General features: G+C 37.8%; 1 protein-coding gene across 1 annotated transcript in view; it reads right to left on the bottom strand.

Moving 5' to 3' along the window:
- LOC139120874 (cytoplasmic FMR1-interacting protein 2-like) overlaps positions 1-22,079 on the bottom strand; it is a 393,869-nt gene that overhangs the window by 116,336 nt on the left and 255,454 nt on the right. Inside the window, exons 15-17 of the mRNA XM_070685497.1 lie at positions 17,029-17,111; positions 11,967-12,040; positions 4,177-4,273 (exon numbers count right to left, since the gene is read on the bottom strand). Coding sequence (XP_070541598.1) covers positions 4,177-4,273; positions 11,967-12,040; positions 17,029-17,111 — 254 coding nt within the window. The remainder of the gene's footprint in view (positions 1-4,176; positions 4,274-11,966; positions 12,041-17,028; positions 17,112-22,079) is intronic.

Raw genomic sequence — 22,079 nt, forward strand, 5'->3', positions numbered from 1 at the left:
TCCAAAAGTCCACTAATGCATTCGAAAATGAATCAATTTACACTTGCCATAGGAATATGGCTGTACAAACTGCTGATATCAGGCGGTGTCGAGCATGCGAGCGGAACTGCGCAAATGTTTATTTTGTCTGGGCGTACATCCCTAATAAATATACGGCTAGATGATAATTTGAGGCGACTTGAAAAATTCTGACCATATACATGCAGATGAGGGGACTTGAAATTTTTTTTATGAGGATATTAAGGAGACTGAAAAAGATTTCAATCGCAATTTCAAATAAAGATAACACATTTTAAAGAGAAACGTGAGTTGAACGAGCACAAACAGATGTGACACGTGACCAATACGAATGGTCGCTTTGGAATACTAGGATGGGCTCTGCAACATGAATGAAGGTTGTGCAACAAAAAAATACGTTTTGCAACATGAATGAAGGCTGTGCAACAAGAAAATAGGTTTGTACAAAAAGAAAATAGGTCTGTACAAAAGAAAATGTTTTGTACGAAAAGAAAATGTTTTTTTTAAAAAGAAAATGTTTTTTTTTGCATAAAGAAAATAGGTTTTCACACGAACAAAATGGGTTTTTAGACAAAGAAAATGGATTTTACACAAAGAAAATAGGTTTTCATGCAAAGAAAATAGGTTATAACACAAAGAAAATGCATATTCACAAAACGAAAATAGGTGTTTGCACAAAGAAAATGTTTTGTATAAAAAGAAAGTACTTTTTCTAGAATATTGCAACGTTTGGCTTGCCATATCCGCCTGTCCCTGGTACTGTATACACGTTTTTGCAACTATGTGATATCATTTGGCTGGCGATTCCATAGAAAGATCACGAAATTGTCCACTAGAAAACTCCCTGCTCACAAGTACGCAGCCGACACCATGGCCGATGGTACTAAAATCTAACTTCGCGCCGATCAGCCTCATGACGATAACGGAAGTGCGATCTATAAATCATTACGCGATTGATAATGTAGTCCTGTTTTAAAATGCTGGAATTGACTCTACATCTGCACCAATCCGTTATATTTCATACTTAATATAGCATTTAATTTACTAGTTCAATGAAAATTGTTATTTTTATCATAGAAAGACTAAAAAGAGAGTAAAAATTCTTTCAGCACGAAGAATCAATATCAATGCGCGAACTGACCTTGATGAACCGTGACCGGAGAGTGTAAACATGTCGGCTGCTTGCAGCTGATACCCAGGACGTGTTGGACGTTGGTGAAGCGGCGCTTTGAATTTTCGTACAGCGACTAGGGATGGAGTGTAATCCTAAACCTAAAATTTGTGCTCGGCAATATAACTCTAACGCTGAAAACATAGACAAAAGCCTTTTACCTCGACCCATGTTATCAGAAGGCGAGATTTTGTCAGCGGCATCGATGGGACCATGATTGTACGTACCGTATACATGTACTATATTGATGGGATGAATAGCTTGGAGCACAGCCACTACTCTGCTTGGAGGTAGTAGCGGAAACATTACTGTACAGATTTGCAGTAACAAAAGTCTACGACGTGTCCTTACAGACCATCATCAAACGCACATTTCGTTCCAAACTGTTTGCATTTTGGTATCATTCGCAGAAAATACAGGGTGTAACTTGCAAGACAGACAAGTCCCTGTTTCAAAAATTTGTTTCCCTAAAAATTCAGTTTTCGATCCAACCATAATTTACCCAACCAGATTGTCAAAGGGCACTTTTATTACATTATGTCACTACAGTATATACTATAGATGCACTCTATATCCATGCAATGCTTCACCAGCATAACTGAAGCTGTTCATTATCTAGCATTACCAGTTATTATAATTTAAAAAGTGGATTGTCTGTTATGAAATAAATGAACATAAAATATAAATGAAAGATCAATTTTATGTTGCTTACACATGACTGGTCACGAAGTGCAACAGTACTCAGTGTGTAGTGTGTACTCCCTGGTAATGAAATAGTGGGAAATATGTCAATCATGTGTTGCTGCATATTTGCAGCAATAATCTGGTTTGCCGCAAATTTGCAGCAACTTAGTCGTTTACCGCAAATTTGCTGCAAACTGACTTAAGGGTTTGCAGGAGGGTCACATGTACCTGCAAACTTCTGCAACTCCTTCCTGCAAGCTATATGCTTGCTGCATATTTGCAGCAAACTTACGGCAAATTTGCAGTAGAAATAATTTTCGGTAAGGGAAACTAAAGTTTTATAATGTGACACACAGCCCTGCCTCGCAGAACTAATACAATAAAGGCTCCACAAAATTTGGTAGTGGGCTGTTGAACATCGTGGTGAATGTCAAACGTCGTCCGTTGAAATATAACCTTAATATCGATAAAGTTGGACATATATTAGGTGCAACTTTGCTGTTCTCTAAGAACTGCAATATGATTCGTTCCCGTTCTTCCCCAAAATGCAGTACTGGAACGGCATTTTAACAAAACTGCTTCACTATCAAGGCAAACATGACTGCCATCAAGAGTGACTGGAAGAGTTGATATGATGGGTTTGTGCATTCCACAGATCGGCAGCTTGATATTTGTCCAGATGTGCCCCAAACCGATGGTGGGGACCGTGAACAGAAAAAGATCTGGAGGGGCAATTGCTAACTGCATTCCTGCAAGAAGATTGCATTCCTCCTGCCACCATATCAGGCAATATCTGAGGGCTGGTGTCAACGGAATCAGGCATTGTAGAGAGTGCAGATTTGGATGCCATATAGGGCTAGAATGTAAAGCTGCACTGGCCGATGGCAGAGAGTTGCCATTGGGAAGATGTCTATCATAGAAGTAATCATTCCTAACAAAATAAGAAGTGCTCTGGCAGTTACTGCAGTGCTTAATTTGACCAGATTGTTTGGATCGAGTTAGTAGTCTGTCCACTCTCTCTTGTGTTGAGCAGACATCCCTATGCCTGTCAAAAAACGAATGCCTATGAACACCATGTCTTGGCTATGGGTCGTACATGACTTTTCAGGGTTGGGAATCAGTCCAATCTAGGTAAAAAGTAATCAGGTTCGACGAGCTATTATATTACACGATTCAGTCTCCGTATTAATCAGTCATCTAGATAAGAATGCAACCCAATCAATCATTGGTATAAAAATGCCACCAGAGCCTGCATTACTCAATTGAAGATTACTGGTGCTGTGGCTAGGCTGAATTGGACAGCAGTGTACTCGTACACATGATTCTCCACAACAAACTGAAGATATGGTAACATGACTCATGGATGGATATATATGTGGAAGTAGACGTCCTATACTAGGACTATAGATATGGGCCACTCCCTTGGATGCATTGCAGCTAAAATGTTTTTGGGAGTCTCCATTTGGAAGGATGATATCATGAACCGATTCAGAGCAGTTATATTGAGAATCAGTTTCCACCCTCCAGACTTTTTGGGAACCAGGAAGAAATGATTGTAGAAGCCTGATATGCATGGTTTGGATGGGGATCTACCCTCCTGACTGCTCTTTTTTGCAAGGAGAGACTCTATTGTTACTTGGAGTGCCTCTCGATTTTGATGCTGACGTGATGCTTGTGCATAAAGAAGAAAGGATTGTGGTACAGGCTGATGAAAATCTAGCTTGTAGCCATTTCTGATCACTGATAGATGCTGTTGGTGATTCCCACTGATTGGTGAAATGCCATCTTCCTCCTACTGGAATATGCTCTTGTGGCAGTGCTGGGAAAGTTGTGTTGTCTTCTAGGTAGTCAGGAGAGCTGCCCCAAGGTTCCACTCCCTTTACCTTTGGGTGTAGAATACGGCTTGCTACCTAATTCTGCTGACCAGTTTTGAACTTTGATTGGGATTGGCTTCCTTTGAATGAGCTGCATCCCTTACTACTTTTCGGTTCCCACCACCTTTATTATCACGTGTGGTCATAGAAGGTGTGGATTTATAATGGGAAACTTGTTGTTTGGAGCAACATGTCCTTTTGTTTGGCTTCACTATCCCTCTTAGCTAAACAAGTGAGTGTGCCACTAAATAAAGAATGAAGTGTAAAGGGGGACATTCAGTCCTCCTGTTTCAACTCAATAGATACATAAGATTAACTCCTTTGCATCTGAAAATTTTCTACATTACACATTTGCAGAAAGTGTTTGGCAAAACCAATTAGCTTATGTGAAATTTGTGTTTTATAGGTACAATTGATATAGATACTCACTTCCGCCTCCACTTCATCATACAGGAACTGTTTTTTGAAGTACGTCAATGCATATTGTGCACTGTCATTGTATAAGTCCAATGGGTAAAACACGTATCTATCAACAGAAAAATACATAATATTATGTTTTCATACAAATAAATTACTGATTAACATGTACAACTTGGGGACTTTATAGCGGAGATAAATGTATGACTTCAAGTTCTTTCAGTTCTCCAGTCTGAAAATCTCTGTGTATGAAATATTTTGTATTCTAATATGCAAAACTACATTGACAAATGCAGATATTGAGAATCTCAGACCCCTTGTGTGCAATGCGAACACTTAACTGAGGATTTCACTGTATAAAGACCCTCTAGTAAAAGATCAAACAATTTAAAATATAATAAATCCTATCTTATTCTGAATTGGCATACAGCTTCATCATACACTGCTGCTGCTTTTTCATCAATAAAATGTAACTTACACATGTGCTTTTCCATCATAAAATATAAACAACACAACCTTGATGACACAGTCCCCTCTTGTTAATGGGTACTTTGATTACATGTCCTCAGAGAGGATAGAGTCCTCTTCATTAGGTCTGTGATAAAAATACTTTTGAATAAATTCGCTTGATACATGTCTGAGTTGTAGTTCAGGACATGAAAAAATCGTAATAAAATGGCCACATGTCGGCCATATTGGATCGTATCACAAAACAAATCGATGTGCATATGTATGACATAGGTCAATGTCCTTGTACCAAGTTTGAATAAAATCCGTTGAGATATGCCTGAGTTATGGCTCTGTACATGAAAAAATCGTAACAAAATGGCCGCACGGCAGCCATATTGGATCGTATCACATGAAAATTGACGTGCATATCTATGACATTGGTCAATGTCCTTGTACCAACTTTGAATAAAATCAGTTGAAACATGCCTGAGTAATGGCTCTGTACATGAAAAAATCGTCATAAAATGGCCGCCTAGCGGCCATATTGGATCGTATCACAAAACAAATCAACGTGAATATGTATGACATTGGTCAATGTCCTTGTACTAAGTTTGAATAAAATCGGTTGAGATATGCCTGAGTTATGGCTCTGTACATGAAAAAAATCGTAACAAAATGGCCGCACGGCGGCCATATTAGATCGTATCACATGAAAAATTGACGTGCATATATATGACATTGGTCAATGTCCTTGTACCAACTTTGAATAAAATCAGTTAAAACATGCCTGAGTAATGGCTTTGTACATGAAAAAATCGTAATAAAATGGCCGCCTGGCGGCCATATTGAATCGTATCACAAAATAAATCGACGTGAATATGTATGACATAGGTCAATGTCCTTGTACATAGTTTGAATAAAATCGGTTGAGATATGCCTGAATTATGGCTCTGTACATGAAAAAATCGTAACAAAATGGCCGCCTGGCGGCCATATTGGATCGTATCACAAAACAAATTGATGTGCATATCTATGACATTGGTCCATGTCCTTGTACCAGCTTTGAATAAAATCGGTTGAAACATGTCTGAGTTATGGCTCTGTACATGAAAAAATCATAATAAAATGGCCGCCTGGCAGCCATATTGGATCGTATCAAAAAACAAATTGACGTGCATCTGTATGACATATGAAGTAGTCCTTGTACCAAGTTTGAATGAAATCGCTCCAGGCATCTCTGAGATATCTGCGTGAACGGACGGACGCACGCACGGACGGACGGACGGACGCACGCACACACGCACGGACATGACCAAACCTATAAGTCCCCCCGGACGGTGTCCGTGGGGACTAATTACACAACCTTTAGCCTACTGCTCTGTAGTTACTGTTTGAAACATGATTGAGGTGAACAGGGTAACTGGTCAAAGCAAAGTTACTCTATGGTGAAATAAGGAAAATGGTAGATATTACGGGGTGGACCATTTGATATTGGGGTGGCTGGAGGATTTTTAATATTAGTCTACCCAGCGGACATGGAAAAAAAATTCATCAAGGCTGTACAAAAACGTTGATTGCCATGTTCCCTAAGACAGTAGACTGTGTCGTCAGTAGTCTCTGAAACTGCCGCCTACGGTGGTTAGTAGTGGCCAAGCTTTTATGGATTAGAACATCTGTTTAATCCAGCAAAGCAAATTTCAAAAGATCTACATACTTTAAAACTGTCCTTAAAAAATTGTTGCCATACCACAGCCCCCCCCCCATCAAATGGTCCAACCCTTAGTACATTGTTTGCACTGAAATTCAGTGTTAGAGGATCTGAGAACTTTGACTGCTATTTCCCTTTTGTTTGTATGCAAGGGAAGCTGTAGTGTAATACTTATTACTTTCTGAATGTAATAACCAATAAGCTACCTAATGGCTCATATAATTTCCTGTACGCGTTTGCTTTAGACGAAAACAACCATGAAAATTTATACAGTCATCATACACATTTAATGTGAATACTAAGGTATTGAAGAGAATCAGGAAAACTGAAAAGTGAGGGACCACATGTGCCGGATATGCAGACTTTAATATATATGGGACTTTGTGTTTAAATGCCTCGGTGTTGATTATATAAGTCTAAGAATGAATTGGGTTTATTGACAGGAGTATAGAAACATGTAACAATAAATCCTCTGAGGAGATAGATTCTCCAGCAGTGATGTTGCACATGTCTTGTCTGTTCAATGGCAGTCCTTCAACTTCAATCCCTTTTACTCAAGTGAGTGTTCGTTTAGACAAAACAACGTTTTTCCTTCTTTAATGCAATGATTATCATGATGAAGTCTGCAAACGTTGTGCAACATTTCCTTGCAAATTATGTTTGTCTAATCGACAGGTCAAGGTATAATTCTCTTACACAACTTCATGACTGTCCAAAAGTATGCAGTAATTAATGTTATACAGTCTAATTTCATGTGTCCAGTGTTGCAAGACAAATATCGATAATTGTCATGTCATCAGCAGTCATTGTCAGTGCCTAACTACAAAACTTAACATCTATAACACAAGTCATTTGCATATAACCAGTCAGTCAGTCATTCCATGGAGGTAGTAGAGAAGGAGTCACAACTAGGCGGAGATCAAAGGGACCATGTGTTTTGCCGCTGTTTGCCTTACAAACTACTCCATTAGCACCAACGGGACTTGCGAACGCGTTTTCTCAGATTTAGGAAACAAGATTAAGTTCGTTCGGGGTCGTTCGAGTGTTTCGGCCGTCCCTCAGCAGTTGACAGATCTTCAAACATGGCGTCACGTGTCCAAGCATCGCGTCGGGAAGTTCGAGTCGTTCCACTGATTTTGATGTACACGATGTTAAAGAGGTCGAGGAACAGATAATTGAGGAAGGGAACTTTTGTATCTGCAAAGGTGCGGAGACTGAGTTGATGATAGCTTGCGATTACAAAAAAATGCCATAGGCCTACATCGTAGAGCAGCATTGTTAACACGCCAACTTTTTCCAAATCCAGTTCTTGGTTCTTGCCGTGTTTTATCATGTTGTACTGGCATTAATGATAAGGTTAAACAAGAAAGCATAGCTTTTAACTGCTACGTCCATGACTTTAATGAATGGTCGCAATATAAAAACAACAAGTACGATGCATTGAAACAAAGCGTCAAAGCGTCGCCTATGGCATCGCTGGCGTCGCGTCATAAACACCCGGGAAACGCTACAAGTTTAACCCATGCTCACGGCAGTGCTGCAGTCCGCTGCACCATACTCAGTACATGATTGAAAAGTTCGTGATCAGAACTTTCATTCTAAAAAGGAAAGGTTCCTGCGATCGAATGTAAAGTATATAAAAAATGGCGTTAAAATTACCAAGATTTTGAGAATGAAAAACTTCGGGTCTTACCAGTCCATGTGTCTTAGGCTAGGTTTGGTAAAGTTTACCAGTATTCTAAATTTCATTTTTAGCAAAGTAATAAGAAGAAACATAGGGCCAAAGTCCCTGAAGCTACTATAGACATGGATACAAAATTAAGTATTTCCTGACTGTATGAAATTATCTCACTAAGGTCATCCTAGGGACATGTAAACCAAATATTAAAGCTGTCTGACCAGCGGTTTTGAAAAAACAAGCGACTCAACAGTTGACAGAGCTCTGCTGTGTTCTGTTGAGAATAACCTTGTGTGACACATGTATTGATGAAGAAGGTGGATATCTTTGATAGCTCATTTCAGGATGGCCAGACCAAAAATGGAAAAAAATTCTGTAAAAATACAGATTTGCATATTTCATCAGACTATATTAGTCTATAACAGCAAATAGACGAGAGTTAATTACATCCTAATTAAAGTAAACAAGACTTGCTTAAATCAAGATTTAGGTCATAAAAAAACAGCATATCTGTCAGGTTGTAAAGAATCTTGAGCTGGTTATCTCAGTATTTTCATCCTATTAACCAAGCACATTTTAACTTTCAAATTAACATTGTAAGTAAATTCTGTTGAATAAGTTGAGACTGTACGTACTCAGAGAAAGCACACTGAAGAGACAAATGTTTGAAACTTAAGAAGTTCAAGGTCATCAAAAGCATTATAAAGAATCATGTTACACTTTCATTGCACTGTTCACACAGATTGCATAATTGCTATAAAAGGCACATGAGGAATCTTAAAACCCAGCTTTACGATAAAAACCCTATCACTTTGACCACTCTTTTAATTGACCACTCTATTTTTTTCCCTCAAAAAGTAATCTTATTTTATCCTTACCAAGTCAACCATAAATGGAAATTAGAACTTTCTCTATCTCTATTTATTTGACCACCCTATCATGACAAACTATTATGAGCAAATTTCTTTTAGATAACATAAATGGTGGTTCAGAATATATCAAAGTTGGGATTCAGGAAAGTTGCCTTTACATGTTTTAATCCTCAATATCACTATGAACTGTCAAAAAAAGTTGAACTTTCTGATAATTCCACACTAAAATTATTTTGGCTTTGATGATTTCCTAATTAATTCAATTATTTAAAATCATATTAATTATTTTTTTCTGGGTGAATTGATAGCGTTTATACTGTACAAGAATTACATACAATGTAAGTCAAACTTTGACTAAAAATGACAAAAAAATTCCTTAAAAATACACATTTGCATATTTCATCACAATTTGAACAAATCTAGGTTGGGTTATCCCTAGGGACCTGTATACCAAATAACAAAGCTGTCTGACCAGCAGTTATGAAGAAGAAGATTTTTTACCAAAAACACCTTTTTTGGCATTAATTTGCCTATTTTCAACAATATCAAAAAATTAAAAAAAATAGTTTCTCAAAATCATATTTTTAATCTACACAACAATTATCAAATCAGTAGGTACTGCGGTTCTCAGGATATTTGAGTGGACGGACGCCTCACAAACGGACATACATACATACATACATGTACATACATACATACATACATACATACATACATACATACAGACTGACAACGGACGCCGGACAAATACCCATCCCAATAGCTTCCATAGACTATAGTCTATAGTAACTAAAAATGGCACTTGGATTGGAACCATCTTTGTATGGTCCACTTTATGGCAAGGAATGGAACAACATCACAAGTAGATCTGATTTGTGAAATGCAAATCTCATGCATGAATATGTTATTGCATAATGTAGCTTTAAACAATTATCTTCATGAATAGAAACAATGAAAATGACTATAGGTATATTCAAAGCAGTCAATGGGAAGTAGATTGTTGGTCTCGTCAATGTTGCAGCACTGCATTTCAGAATACGTTTTATCATAGACAGTAGAGGGGGGGAAGACCCCTTCTACTGTCTATGGTTTTATAAGACACACCACGATTTGATGATTTGTCCAGCATTTTGAAGAGTAACATCTTAGCTGATGCTCTCTGGAGCCCTGAGAGCTTGGCGTATTTTGTTTCTTAACACTAATTACAAGGTGTGAAATGTTGCAAGTTATTTTGACTGAGCATAGCAACTGCTATGATGACCCTAACATTTGAAGTCTCAGCACACAATGATGTCCACAATTTTGTGAAAGCTGTCTGCAACACTTCCCATAAAGCCCTTACACTAGACTGGCGCCTTCCGTTACTGTGCTTTACTTGACAGCAGTTATAATTACTGGTAAGCCAAGGTGTCCACCCCAAAATGTACCTAACATGACAGTCTGCTGAAGTTTATTTCTTCAGTTTATTCTGTTTTTATATTTACATACTCACAGACTTGGACAAGTAGACCCTTACACTTGCAACATGTAACTTTCTTCATCAATCCACTGTGTCAGTCACTCCACAAATGAGAGGATTGACCAACACACTTTTGTTGAATTTTCATGTGAAGTATATTCAGTTTAAAGTGGCACTCCCATTTGGTAACATTTTTTAAACATATTTTTTAAATTCCAACAGTCAATATTTGACGTGGCGACTGCACGCGGATTGCGAGATATCGATTAAAACATGTCATTTCTCGAGCGTATTTTTCACATCCCGAAGTTTTACGATCGTTTCTGATTATGACCTGAAGTCCCCCGAAGGTTTGTTGTTGTGCTGATTGACGATATTCTAGGGAGTCCATAATAAGTTCGAATGACTCAATTAATTTACCTCCCACTGCGAAGACTTTATATACAGCATTAAGCCTTTACCTCAGGTAAGTTTTTTAAAACTTCTCTTTAGTTTTTGTTGTTTTCATTATTCTCAGTCAGTTTTATTATATTTTTAACCAATACCACATAGATATCAGTTTTTACGTGTAAAATATTAGCCGCCTGTGATGACTACATTTTGTCGTCTACCACACAGTTACGTATGGTCAGGTGTGGTTTGATACATAGTGGGCGCCGCCTGGTATACCACGTGGCGGCCGCTCAACCGCACGTAATTGTGTTAGTGCACCTATGCGAATTCTGGTGGAAACAGCAAACTTTGTTTTCCATTTTTTCGCCAAGTCAGTAAGCCTCAGCTTTCTCCCATGAGGCATGACCAATCACCAACGCAAGTAGTACTGGCGTACAACAGTCAGCGTAGACTAGTACTCCATAGCTTAGTTGACAATGGCACCAGTTCCGAACGTTCGATGTTCGGAAGCTGAATTTAGGTGGGCCACCGGAATTCAAACTTTTACCTTTTTAAGGACATGTTTTTATCATATCTCGTGTTCCGCATGCAGTCGCCACGTCAAATATCGATCATTGGCATTAAAAAAATGTGTTTTAACAGCGGTAAATTCGAATTAAGCTAAGCACTCCCAAAGCCAGATTAGATAAAGAATGTGCTTTGTCGACACTATGATTTCGTGCTTCACATATGTTTTGGGGTGCCAGTCCTGTAGAGTTCTATATTTTACACACTGTGGGATGTTTCCAGAAAGTCCCATATATTTGAGTTTGCATGTCCTGCACTTGGTCCCTCACTTGTCCGTTTTTTACATTCACAAATACCTGGAATACCATAATGACATCCTCATGTTTGTCCTCTGATTTTTACAAACTAACGATTGAATCACATTCCTGAAATGCAGTATATCAACTTTGAAAGCTGCCAGACCAGGGTATCTAAACGACCTTAAACCAAAAGTGAGAAAAGTTTCCCTAAAAGTTATTTGTATTTGTATGTTACCTACTCATTTGAACAGATCTAAGATTTACTAGGCTCATCCTGAGTCAAATGTGAACCAAATATACAATTTTTCAGAGCACTGGTTCGAAACAACATGTGCAAAGTTGACAAAGATGGTGGATGCCGAAACACAACCAACCTATCTGATAAGCTCTACCTTGCTGACAGTAGAGGTAAAAACACTAACTACATTATACTTACTCCATCATGGCTGGATCTTTTGACTGCAGTATAGTATCTGTCAAAATCCATGGCATAGACATCTCTATTGGAAACTGAAAATTAGAGGATACATTCATCAATCAAGCTATGAATTTTCAAAAAATCATTATCATCCAGATTTGTTGCATATCTTGACATTACTATTTCTTCAGCATCACAAGAGATCATTTTGATATGCTTTTTCTTTTGTTGAGAGTAGTGTCTCGAAACTGTCAAAATTTTTGTGCTTCTGATGCAAATATGAACGCTAATACTTATCATGGTAACATTCTTTAATATATTTTGTTTAATATTAACTGTTTTACTTCAATCATTGTTATTATTGCCTAGATTCATCAATTTAACAAGCAACGTAATGGTCGATATAGCTCCGCTGTATGTTGAGAATAACTATTGTTGACACGTGTTGATGAAGAAGGTAGAAATCTTTGATACCTCATTTCAGTGGCTAGATAAAAGTGGCAAAAATAGCTGCAAACACACTAATTAGAGATTTCATCATAATTTGAATATATCACATTCAGATCATCCCTAAGATCATGTCAACCAAAGCTATCTAACGAGTAGTTTTTTGAGAATCAAATTTTCTGACCAAAAATGCCAAAAATTGCCCCGGGGGCCCCAAAATTACCAGATATGAACTGAAAATGCCCATGTGTTTCATTACATATTGCAGTTATGTGTAAATTTGAACCTTTGCCACATGCTTGCAACTTCATTGAAAGTATTATGATCAACATCATGAACAATATTCACCACATATTAAATCCACAAGGCCATGAAGTATATATAAAAATATGTAATTAGCCGAAATAAAAATATTAAATTTCTTTGACTGCTGCCATTTTGATCAAGTAAATCCCTGTAGATATCGATCATAGAAAAGGTCATTGAAAATGCAAATTAGGAATTGGCTGAACAAAAGATGCTTAATGACTTTCAATAATGTTGTATCATAGTATTTTTAATGTACATAGCAAGTTTTGTCAACTTTGGTCTAGTCAATTAAGATAATTATGCCTTATTAAGACAGTTCATTAAATAAGCAAATAAGGCATTGGCTGAAGTAAAAATCCTTAAAGTGCCAAGACATGATTTCAAAAGTTTTTATTTTTTCCCTTCAAAAACTCAGCTAGGGGATCTGTCTATGGATTGCATATTGTTTCAGTTTGAAGGGCGAAATTTGACTCGTTTTTCATGCCAGGTGATCAGGGGGCCTTTTTGCAACCGAGCTAGGCAGCGGCATTCGCATGACCAACAGATACCATTGATGTCATTTGGACCACGCTATTGTCACGAAAGTGTATTTAGTGGTCCTTGCATAAATTAGACCATAAACCAAGTCAGCTACATAAACAGTGCTCACAGACGCCCAGTAAACACTGGCAAGGAAGCCACACCAGCGTTCCAACTGCAGGGACTTATCAAGTTGCTTCCAGGGAGGACAGTGTTGACCAGAATTCAGAGAGTGATTTCGGGGGGAATTAGCTTGAAGGCTCATAGGCAACCCCTGTCATCCGGAACGAGTGGTTCCAAATCAGAGTCACATTGTGACTCTGAAGAACAAAGCACGAGCAGACAAAGCAATAAAATGCTCAGGACAGATTTGAAATTATGATGAGGCTACGTTTCATTTCTTTGTATGGAATAAGACAGTATCAGCCTTAGTTTGAACTTTTCACGGTTGAATTTATTTTATAACAAGTGACCTAACAGCCGATATAGCTCTGCTATATATAGAATAACTATTTTTGACACATGTTGATGAAGAAGGTGGAAATCTTTGATAGCTCATTTCAATGGCCAGAAAAAAGTGCTTAAAATAGCTGCAAAAATACACAATTGAAGATTTCATCATAATTTGAATAGATCACATTGGATCATCCCTGAGAACATGTCAACCAAAGCTATCTGACGAGTAGTTTTTTGAGAATGAAATTTTCTGACGAAAATGGCAAAAATTGTCCCAAAAATAAAAATTGCAGATTTCACCATAATTTCAATATATCATACATGATTAAAATAATCCCTTCGAACCTGTATACCAAATATCAAAGCTTTTGACTTGCAGTTTTTGAGATACACATTTTTTGACCAAAAATGGCAAAAATTGCCCCAAAAATATAAAATTACAGATTTCATCAGATATTTAATATATATTAAGTAGTTCATCTGTAGAAAACTGTATACCAAATTTCAAAGCTATCAGACCAGTACTTTTTGAGAAACACAAATTTTTGACCAAAATGGAAAAAATTGCCCCAAAACACAAAATTGCAGATTTCATCATAATTTCAATAAAAATCATTTAGTTCATCTATAGGAACCTGTATATTAAATTTCAAAGCTGTCAGAAAAGTACATTTTGAGAAACACATTTTTTGACCAAAACTGTCGAAAATTGCCTTAAAAATGCAAATTTGCATATCTCTGCACAATTTGAACAAATCTGAAATAGATCATCCCAAGGGACCTATGTACCAAATATCAAAGCTATCTGACAGGTAGTTTTGAGATAGAAGAGTTTTAAAGATTTTTTGACTAAAAACAACCAAAAATTGCCTTTAAAATACAAATATGCAAATTTCACCACGATTTGAAAAAATCTACCTGAGGTCACCCTAAGTAAGCTGCATATCAAACTTCTAAGCAATCGGACAAGTGGTTTCAGAGCAGGGACTGCTTTTGTTGTGCAAACCAGCTACACTGTAGCTGTACAATGGCCGCCAGGCATGAGGAGACGTCGATGGCTAGAACAAAGGAAGCATATTGCGTTGTACCGGTGCATCGCAAAAGTGAGACTGACAACTTGGGTGTAGTTACTGGTTATCACTGGTTAGCTGCAGCCCTAGCCATGACGGTACAAACCTGTACCTGACTGAGGACCGCTCGATTAAGTCAGTAATGAACGGTAACACTCGTAAACCAACTCCCAAATGAGTTGGCTAAACTACGTCTAAGCTGTGCCTCAATGGCTCAGCCATGTCGTTAGTATAATGGCACAAACATAGTTTTTGTACTACACTGCCAAGTCATTGAAGGTACACATTCAATTGACCCTACCCTGGGGAAAAAGGACATGTTTGCAGGTGCTGCCGCACCCCTAGCACGACTCCCAGGGTCTCTGACTAACAGACGAGTGAGGTGATGTTTGTGCCTAGCGGACGTGCGCAATACTGAAGGAGCTTATTTCCATTAAAGTAAGCATGAAACGGCAATAAAATGACACACCCCCTGGGGCAAACAAGCCGGTGACCTCAATTTTTTTCTGTAGTAACCCTTGAGCACCTTCCCCTGTCTACTGGCATGTAGAAATTATCGAAATCTAACATGTATAAGTATGGCTAAAACTACCCTGGAAATGGGCGGTTTCTGCCAAAATGCCTGGCAGGATAACATATAGGAGAGCCAATCTTTTGCAGGCACATATTATGGGGCGGTTTTCTACTGACTTGGCAGGATGACGGCAAGGGGGCTCGGAAGGAAAAGGGGTATATTTAATGAACAAATGAACAAATTATAAATAGCTGACATGAAAATGTGAAATGACTTTCAATATTGTTTTAACCTGGTATAATCATCAATGTATATAGCATGTTTTGCCAACTTTGATCCAGTAAATCCCAGTAAATATCCGTAATTAGAAGAGATCATTGAAAATGCAAATAAGGAATTGGCTGAAGAACAAATGCTTAATGACTTTAAATAATGTTGTATCATAGTATCTTTAATGTATATAGCAAGTTTTGTCAGCTTTGGTCAAGTCAATTCAGATATATATCCCTAATTAGCAAAGTTTATTAAATATGCAAATTAGGAATTGGGTGAATTTAAAATGCTTAATGACTTTCAATAATGTTAAATCATAGTATCTTCAATATACATACCAAGTTTGGTCAATTTTGATTAAGTCAAATCAGATACATATCACTAATTAGGAAAGCTATTAAATATGCAAATTAGCAACTATCTCTCATGTCATCCCTTTATGGTTCCCACATATCTTGGTGTGATCAACATTTGTGGCAAATCTCATTAACTTGTGTGCAGTGGCTTTTTATGTATATCTGGTTTTTCTAAAATCATAAATTATGCAAATGAGCAAAAAGTATGCAAGCCACGCCCACCAAAAACTATTCAGTTCTTGCCATATGCTAACTGAATCTATGTACCAGATTTGATTCTGATCTGATCAGCTGTTTTTGAGATATTGGACCAACAGACAGACAGACAGACAGACAGACATCGCTGCGACATATGCTCACGTGTGAACACATGAGCAAAAAATAGTACAAGGCATACATCACCACAATTTGAACATTTCTGACAACATTTACACTATAAGCGAACACCCATGCCAAACATCAAACTGGTCATATCAGAGGTTTGAAGACAAATTGAAAATACTGATTACTGATTCGGTTTTTGAGATATCTCAGTTCACAGCATACGGCCCACTGTATATGGCATATGCCAAGCCATCACATTAGTCTGTTGGACCATAGGGTCCAAAGAAATATAAAAATGGCCGTCACACGATCATATTTGATCTGATCATATAAAAAATTGACGTGCATATGTATATGATATAAGCAGTAATCCGTGTATCAAGTTTGAATGAAATCACTCCAGGCATCTCTGAGATATCTGCATGAACGGACGCACACACGGACATGACCAAACCTATAAGTCCCCCCGGACAGTTTCCTTAAGGACTAAAAAACATGTAATTAAAAATCCCTGGCAGATAATGTAGTTCTCTGTGCTAAACTACACTGAGCTGTGTTGTTTGCATGCATGTAAAGGCTGGTAAAAGGTAACAAATTACAGGCATTGTGAGAGTATTTCTTCAGGGTATCTTTCAACAACCTTCATTTAAATAAACTTAATATGAATACATACGGTAGTAACCAATATTTAAACATGAATAAAACAAATCAAGACGGTCACTGTACAAATCAATGCGTCTGTTAAAAAATGTTTCATAATGTAGCTCTTTAGTAGCATAATATATTATATAGAAACAGGACAGTTGGATCACCTGGATTCTTCTTCCCATCGTCATTTCCAGAAAAAATTCTCTGTACCAGAATTGAGATAGATCACCACATTCTCGTAAGCATTCTATAAATGTAAGAAATATTATGAAAACAATAGTATCCAAGACACAGGCACATTTTGATTAAATATACCTCAGTGCACAGTGGTTTAAGTACATGCAATTGCACAATTAATTTCAAACAGAACCTGGAGTACAATGAGGAGCCAAGATTCAAATATTCGACGCTTGTATAATAAAAATGTTGTAGTCTATTCTCCTTGTTTTGAGTAAACTAAAATCAGAACATACTAGACAATATGCTTACTAAATTTCAGAGCCAAAGACTGATTGCTTAAAAGGAAATTTCTGATTAATAAGAACAAAATGCTCAAGAGTATAATGTTGGTTTATGTGTTCTCATACAAACAAACATGAATATCTGATCTCCATCTGCCAGATGTTGCTGTCAATAATATAACTCCACTAGTTGAAATTCAATTTTGCTAAGTGAGAATTGTTGGTACTTAAAATTCTAATGCATCCACAGTTTGGTAACATAGTCATTGTGTAATAATTGTTGATATGAATTGAAATTGAAAAAATCCCCCAAAGATTTAATTTCTGCAAATAATACCTTAGAGACAAGAACTGCAAGAACTGTGCGCCTGATTGTTTCTAAACGGAAATGAATCTACTAGAAATCGTCATTAGCAATGTAAAAGGGCAGGGGGCTTGCTCGCAGTTTTCCTCTCATACATATTATATACAGATTAAAATTTCATATGCATACAATCTCTGAGACTCCTTGACTGACATTTATTGATATCATTGCATTGCAGTTTTTGTGATAGACATGTATGTACCCTCCTACAATTGAGATTGTAAACTGTTTTTACGACCTCAATAAAAAACTTGTTAAAAAAATAAAATTCTTAAAGACTGAAATAGGCCAATGTTATGATCGTTTTGACAAAGTTAGAGTGTGTGTCAATATACCCTATTCTGCCATACTCAGCAGTTTCTTGAAGCAATTTATTCATTTCTAATATTTACACAAGCCTCTTGCCATGACACTAATTATTTGTTCACTAAGTACTGCATATTAAACTTAGCATCATCAAGCTTGTGTTTCAGGTTCTTTGTCCAAGTTCATTAATCTTATGTGATGCTCTTGTATGTACACATTAATTGTTTTGCAATCCCTCTAGTCCCTCTCCTGCTTGGTTTCTTCAACCTGCTTCCATTCTGTTGACCCTTCATTCAATTTACCCCATTCAAGTTATGTCACCATGTGTTGAATGCAGTAATTCACTCAGGGTTCGAAAATATTCTTATTATAAATAATCTTAATCAAAGTAAAACTGAAGTTGCCCACGCGGAAGTAGTTGAAAAATGCAAGATTATTTGAATAATAGAATTTGTCACTATAAAAATTTATGATTAAAAGCAAGCACAGGGTCTCTGAAGTTACACGTGCGTATATAAATAATGGAATACCAAAATATTTCCATTGACAATGATTACATGACACATGAGTATTAATAACTCTTTTACTAGAGTAAATGAAGCATGACAATTAGTTTTAATAAATGAACAAACAATGTGCATTTTTCAAATTACACTATACAATGACAAAGAACAAACTCAGGAATTTACACAACAATTACAATAAAGTTAGAAAATGATACTCTTGTTACGCATCGTACGATTCAACCACCTGTTGAGAAACGAGTACCAGCGCCATTGAAAATTCCGATGTTGTCTTCATGTTTCCAAAAACTACAACTGAATGCTGTTCTTTGGAATGCACGTTCAATTTCCGGGAAAATAGGTGCCATTATTGCATCCTTGATCGAAGATAATTTAGACATTCTTGTCGTCACAGAAACTTGGCTGAAGAGTCAATCTGATCCAACACTCACTGAATTTCATTCGTCAATCACTGGCTATAACGTATATCATCAGTCCCGCTCCGGACGTAGAGGTGGTGGTGTTGCTGTGATCGCTCGGTCAAATCGGTTCATTCACATCTTTTGAATCATTAGATGTTCTGTTTAAAGCTTCTAGTCAGTCTCTGCGTGTCATCACAATCTACCATCCGCCTAAGTCACAGAAAAATGGTTCGACCTTCAACGAATTTCTCACCGAGTTCTCTACGCTACTTGAGTCCGTCGTACCATCAGCTTGCCGCCTTGTCATTGCTGGTGACTTCAACCTTCACCTAGATGACACTGATGCACCAGATACAGTAAGATTTACCAATCTTTTGCACTCGATGGGATTGTACCAACACATTCTCACGTCGACACACAACAAGGGTCATATCCTAGATCTGCTTATAACCCGAACGACAGATCAATTTCTTCATTCCGTTAATGTCACAAATTCGATGAACTCTGATCACAGTTTCATAAAGTTTGGTTTGGATGTACGACGCCCAGCAAACAGAAGATTACGATTTCGTGTCGCAATCTCCGGACTATAAACCCTGATGAATTGCAAGAAAAAATCACCGCCAAGCTTTCGAACTATTCACGAGATAGCAACACTGAACACCTGTCAACATTCTACCATGCCGCAGTAATAGACGTATTGGACACTATTGCGCCTATTAAGCCGAGAATCGTTACCGACAAGGTAAGGCACCATGGTTCTGTGAAGAGCTGTTGATGATGAGGAAAATTGTACGACGGCTGGAGACAAAATATTGTTCTACCAATCTTGAGATCGATCGTCAGATTTTTCTCACAAAGCGAAAAGAATATTTTCGTCGGTGTGATGAACTCAAGGCCGACTACCATCGCATTCGTATCCAAGAAGCAGACGACAAGGGACTCTTTAACATCATTGCCGAGTTATCCGACGCGAAGACAATCATCAGAAAAGTTCTACCAAGCCAATTCAAACCAGCGACACTTCCATCTGAATTCCTAGATTTTGCGACTTCGAGAAGGCCTACCAAGTCCCCACATTGATAATGACAACGTCTTACCATCACACACCCTACCATCTTTCAACCAGGTGACTACAGACCAGGTGAATAACATCATATTACAAGCATCTTCGAAATCCTGTGATCTGGATGTACTGCCTGTAAAATATATCAAGAAATTTGCAGATGCTCTATTGCCATTCATGACACATCTTTTCAATTCGTCACTGTCATCGGGTTCCGACCCTAGTCACTTCAAGTCCGCTATCATCCGATCATTGCTGAAAAAAACAGACCTCAACCCAAATATCCTTAAGAACTATCGACCCGTATCAAATTTGTCTTTCTTATCGAAAGTACTTGAGCGGATTGTTGCTGCCCAGCTGAATACTCATCTCAGAAAGTACTGTCTGTTTACCAAGTTCCAAAGCGCGTATTGCACCCATCACAGTACAGAGACGGCCCTTATGCGTGTACACAATGACATCATGCTCGCCCTCAACGACAAGAAGACGTCGTCCTTGTTATGCTGGACTTATCGGCTGCATTCGACACAGTTGACTATGAAGTCCTTCTACATAGACTTCAATTTCGTTTTGGTATCACCGGCACAGCACTATCGTGGTTCAGATCATACCTCAACAATCGCACTCAGTGTGTCAAAGTGGGATCTGCAACGTCATCCAGTACACATATGAAAAGTGGCGTTCCTCAGGGCTCTGTTTTGGGTCCCATTCTTTTCACCCTCTATACGGCACCACTGGAAGATATCATTGTACAGCATGGTCTCAACCACATGTTATACGCAGATGATACACAAATTTATGTTGTTTGCAATAAACCAGATGAAGTCCAAGGGTCTATTGAAGTATGTGTTGATGGCATTCGCGCCTGGATGAAATCAAATATGTTAATTCTTAATGATGACAAGACGGAGGTTGCTCAATTTTCGTCCGGACTGAGATCTGATGTAGTGAAACTTCCAAGCCTAAGGATTGGCGAGTTTGATATTACTCCATCTGCTACCGTTCGTAATCTTGGCCTTGATCAGTCTGGCTCTATGTGCGACCAAATTAGTCATATCTGCAGAAATGGTTTTTATGCTCTGTCTAGGATTGGCAAGATCCGTCAGCTGTTGGACAAGTCCACAACGGAAAAAATGGTTCACGCGTTTATCACCTCTCGTCTAGATTACTGCAACGGTCTTTTATACGGCATCAACAAGATTCAACTTCAACGCCTTCAATCACTTCAAAATGCTGCTGCCCGCCTTATTTCTCGAACCCGTAAATTCGACCATATCACACCTGTACTAATCGATCTACACTGGCTACCTGTTGAGGCACGCATCAAGTTTAAAATCATGCTGACTGTTTATAAAGTTATTCATCGTGTTGCACCACTATATTTGATTGACCTGGTGAGCTCTACACCCCTGCTAGAGATCTTAGATCTGCCGATTCTCTGCGATTAGTGCCACCTTATGGGAAATTTAATAAGTCTTATGGTCAGAAGGCTTTCTCTGTTTCTGCACCGTCTCTGTGGAATTCTCTGCCGGCCGAGATCCGCAATGCTACATCTGTTGACTGTTTTAAACGTAGTTTAAAGGCTTACCTTTTTAGCCAGTATTATTCATGCTAGGGATGATCAGTCATTTTTTTATCTGGAACTGTTTTTTATTCGTTTCTGCGACTTTTTTTAACATTTTTGCATTTTTTACAAATTTTGTGCTGACCTTTTCCACATGGTGAATTTTTAATGCCGTACGAGTCTTGTACGGGTCATTTTGCTTGCTTGCCTGCTTTTTAATGCGTTTTATTGAATTTTTACTTTTTTCATTTACTTTTGGATTTTTGGACTTTTTCCACTTGTGACTCTTGTAATGGATTTTTGTTTTTGTCTTTTGTTTTGTTTGTTGTGTTAAAGGCACTGAGACGTATGTGTAGTGCATTTCTTCTAAGAATTAAATTATTATTATTATTATTATTATTATTATTATTATATATTTTCGTTTTCAATGTGTTTACGTCAACCGTCCCATTTGTCAATGTAACTTAAAAACTATCTACTGTTGATTGACCAATCAGAGTGCTCAATTCAGGGTGTGTTATCTACTCGT

This window comes from Ptychodera flava, chromosome 20 (assembly GCF_041260155.1).
Source record: "Ptychodera flava strain L36383 chromosome 20, AS_Pfla_20210202, whole genome shotgun sequence".
Classification (NCBI taxonomy): Eukaryota; Metazoa; Hemichordata; class Enteropneusta; family Ptychoderidae; genus Ptychodera; species Ptychodera flava.